The following is a 981-nucleotide window of genomic DNA, read 5'->3' as shown; positions in this document are numbered from 1 at the left end:
GAGAAGAGAAGAGAAGAGAAGAGAAGAGAAGAGAAGAGAAGAGAAGAAAGGAGAGGAGAGGAGAGGAGAGGAGAAGAGAAAGGAGAATGGGCAGAAAGAAGGGGTGAGAAAGAAAAACAGGAGAGTAGATGAGAAACAGACGTACCAACAATGAGAATGAAAGAGTAAAGGGAGAAACAGGGAGAGGGTCGAGGCAGGGGGAGGGGAGAGAAAAACTTGGCCCTCTCCAGTCCTAGCCCAGCGCAGCCCGCGTTTGGCAGGACCCGCCTCTAAGTCCTGCCCAGCCCCAGGTAGCAGGTCCCCAGCCGGGCCCCAGGACAGTACCTGTTGCTTGGGCTCCGGCTCGGTCTCCGCTTCGGCCCCCGCCAAGAAGCCCCCGCGCTCCTACAAGTTCCTCCTCCGGAGCAGCCAGGCCGCCAGCGCCGCCACCTGAGCGGCCGCGCACAGCCAAGCCCAGTAGGCGGGGAGCCCGCTGCCGCTGCCCGCCGCCTCGGCTGCGGCCCGCCGGCTCCGCGCCCGGCGCCGCCACATGGTCCGCTCCTGCAGCTCGTCCCCGAGCGCCTTGAGGCGGGCGGCCGTGAGCTGTGCCGCCGCCGCCGCGCGCTGCTCGAGGCGGCCGGAGCTGCAGGCGCACACCGCCGGGGGGCCGCGACCGCGGTGCAAGGGGCACGGGCACATGACGGACGCCTCCCGCGCTCCTCCTCCTCCCGTTCGACTCGCTAGGTCCGGTCCGCCCGCCTTGCCCCGGCTCCGCACCGGGTCCCCCTCTCCGCCCGCGGGCACCTTGCTTTCCTCGCACCACTGCGCGTCCAGCCGCGTGCGCTCCGGCTGCGCCGAGATGCGCTCCGGCCCCGGATCCGCACACCAAGTTTCTGTGTTTGGGTACGTGTGTGAGTGTGTGTGGTGTGTCGGGCGGGCGCTGGTGGGGCGGACGACGGCGCTATTATTAATTAAAGTGTCACATGGTAGAGGGGGGGAGGG

At 67.4% G+C, this 981-nt stretch overlaps 1 protein-coding gene across 1 annotated transcript; it reads right to left on the bottom strand.

The window, feature by feature from the left end:
* Window positions 1-384: 384 nt before the first annotated feature.
* Window positions 385-678, bottom strand: HRK (harakiri, BCL2 interacting protein). Its single transcript, XM_069081870.1, has one exon. The coding sequence runs from the start codon at window positions 676-678 to the stop codon at window positions 385-387; it is 294 nt and encodes a 97-aa protein (XP_068937971.1).
* Window positions 679-981: the final 303 nt, after the last annotated feature.

The sequence above is a fragment of the Petaurus breviceps genome, unplaced genomic scaffold (genome assembly GCF_028583685.1).
Source record: "Petaurus breviceps papuanus isolate PSGF00001 unplaced genomic scaffold, PetGlider_PUasm1.0 99, whole genome shotgun sequence".
NCBI classification, from domain to species: domain Eukaryota; kingdom Metazoa; phylum Chordata; class Mammalia; order Diprotodontia; family Petauridae; genus Petaurus; species Petaurus breviceps.
The sequence above is the reverse complement of the archived record's forward strand: the minus strand, read 5'-3'. Positions and strand labels throughout refer to the sequence as shown.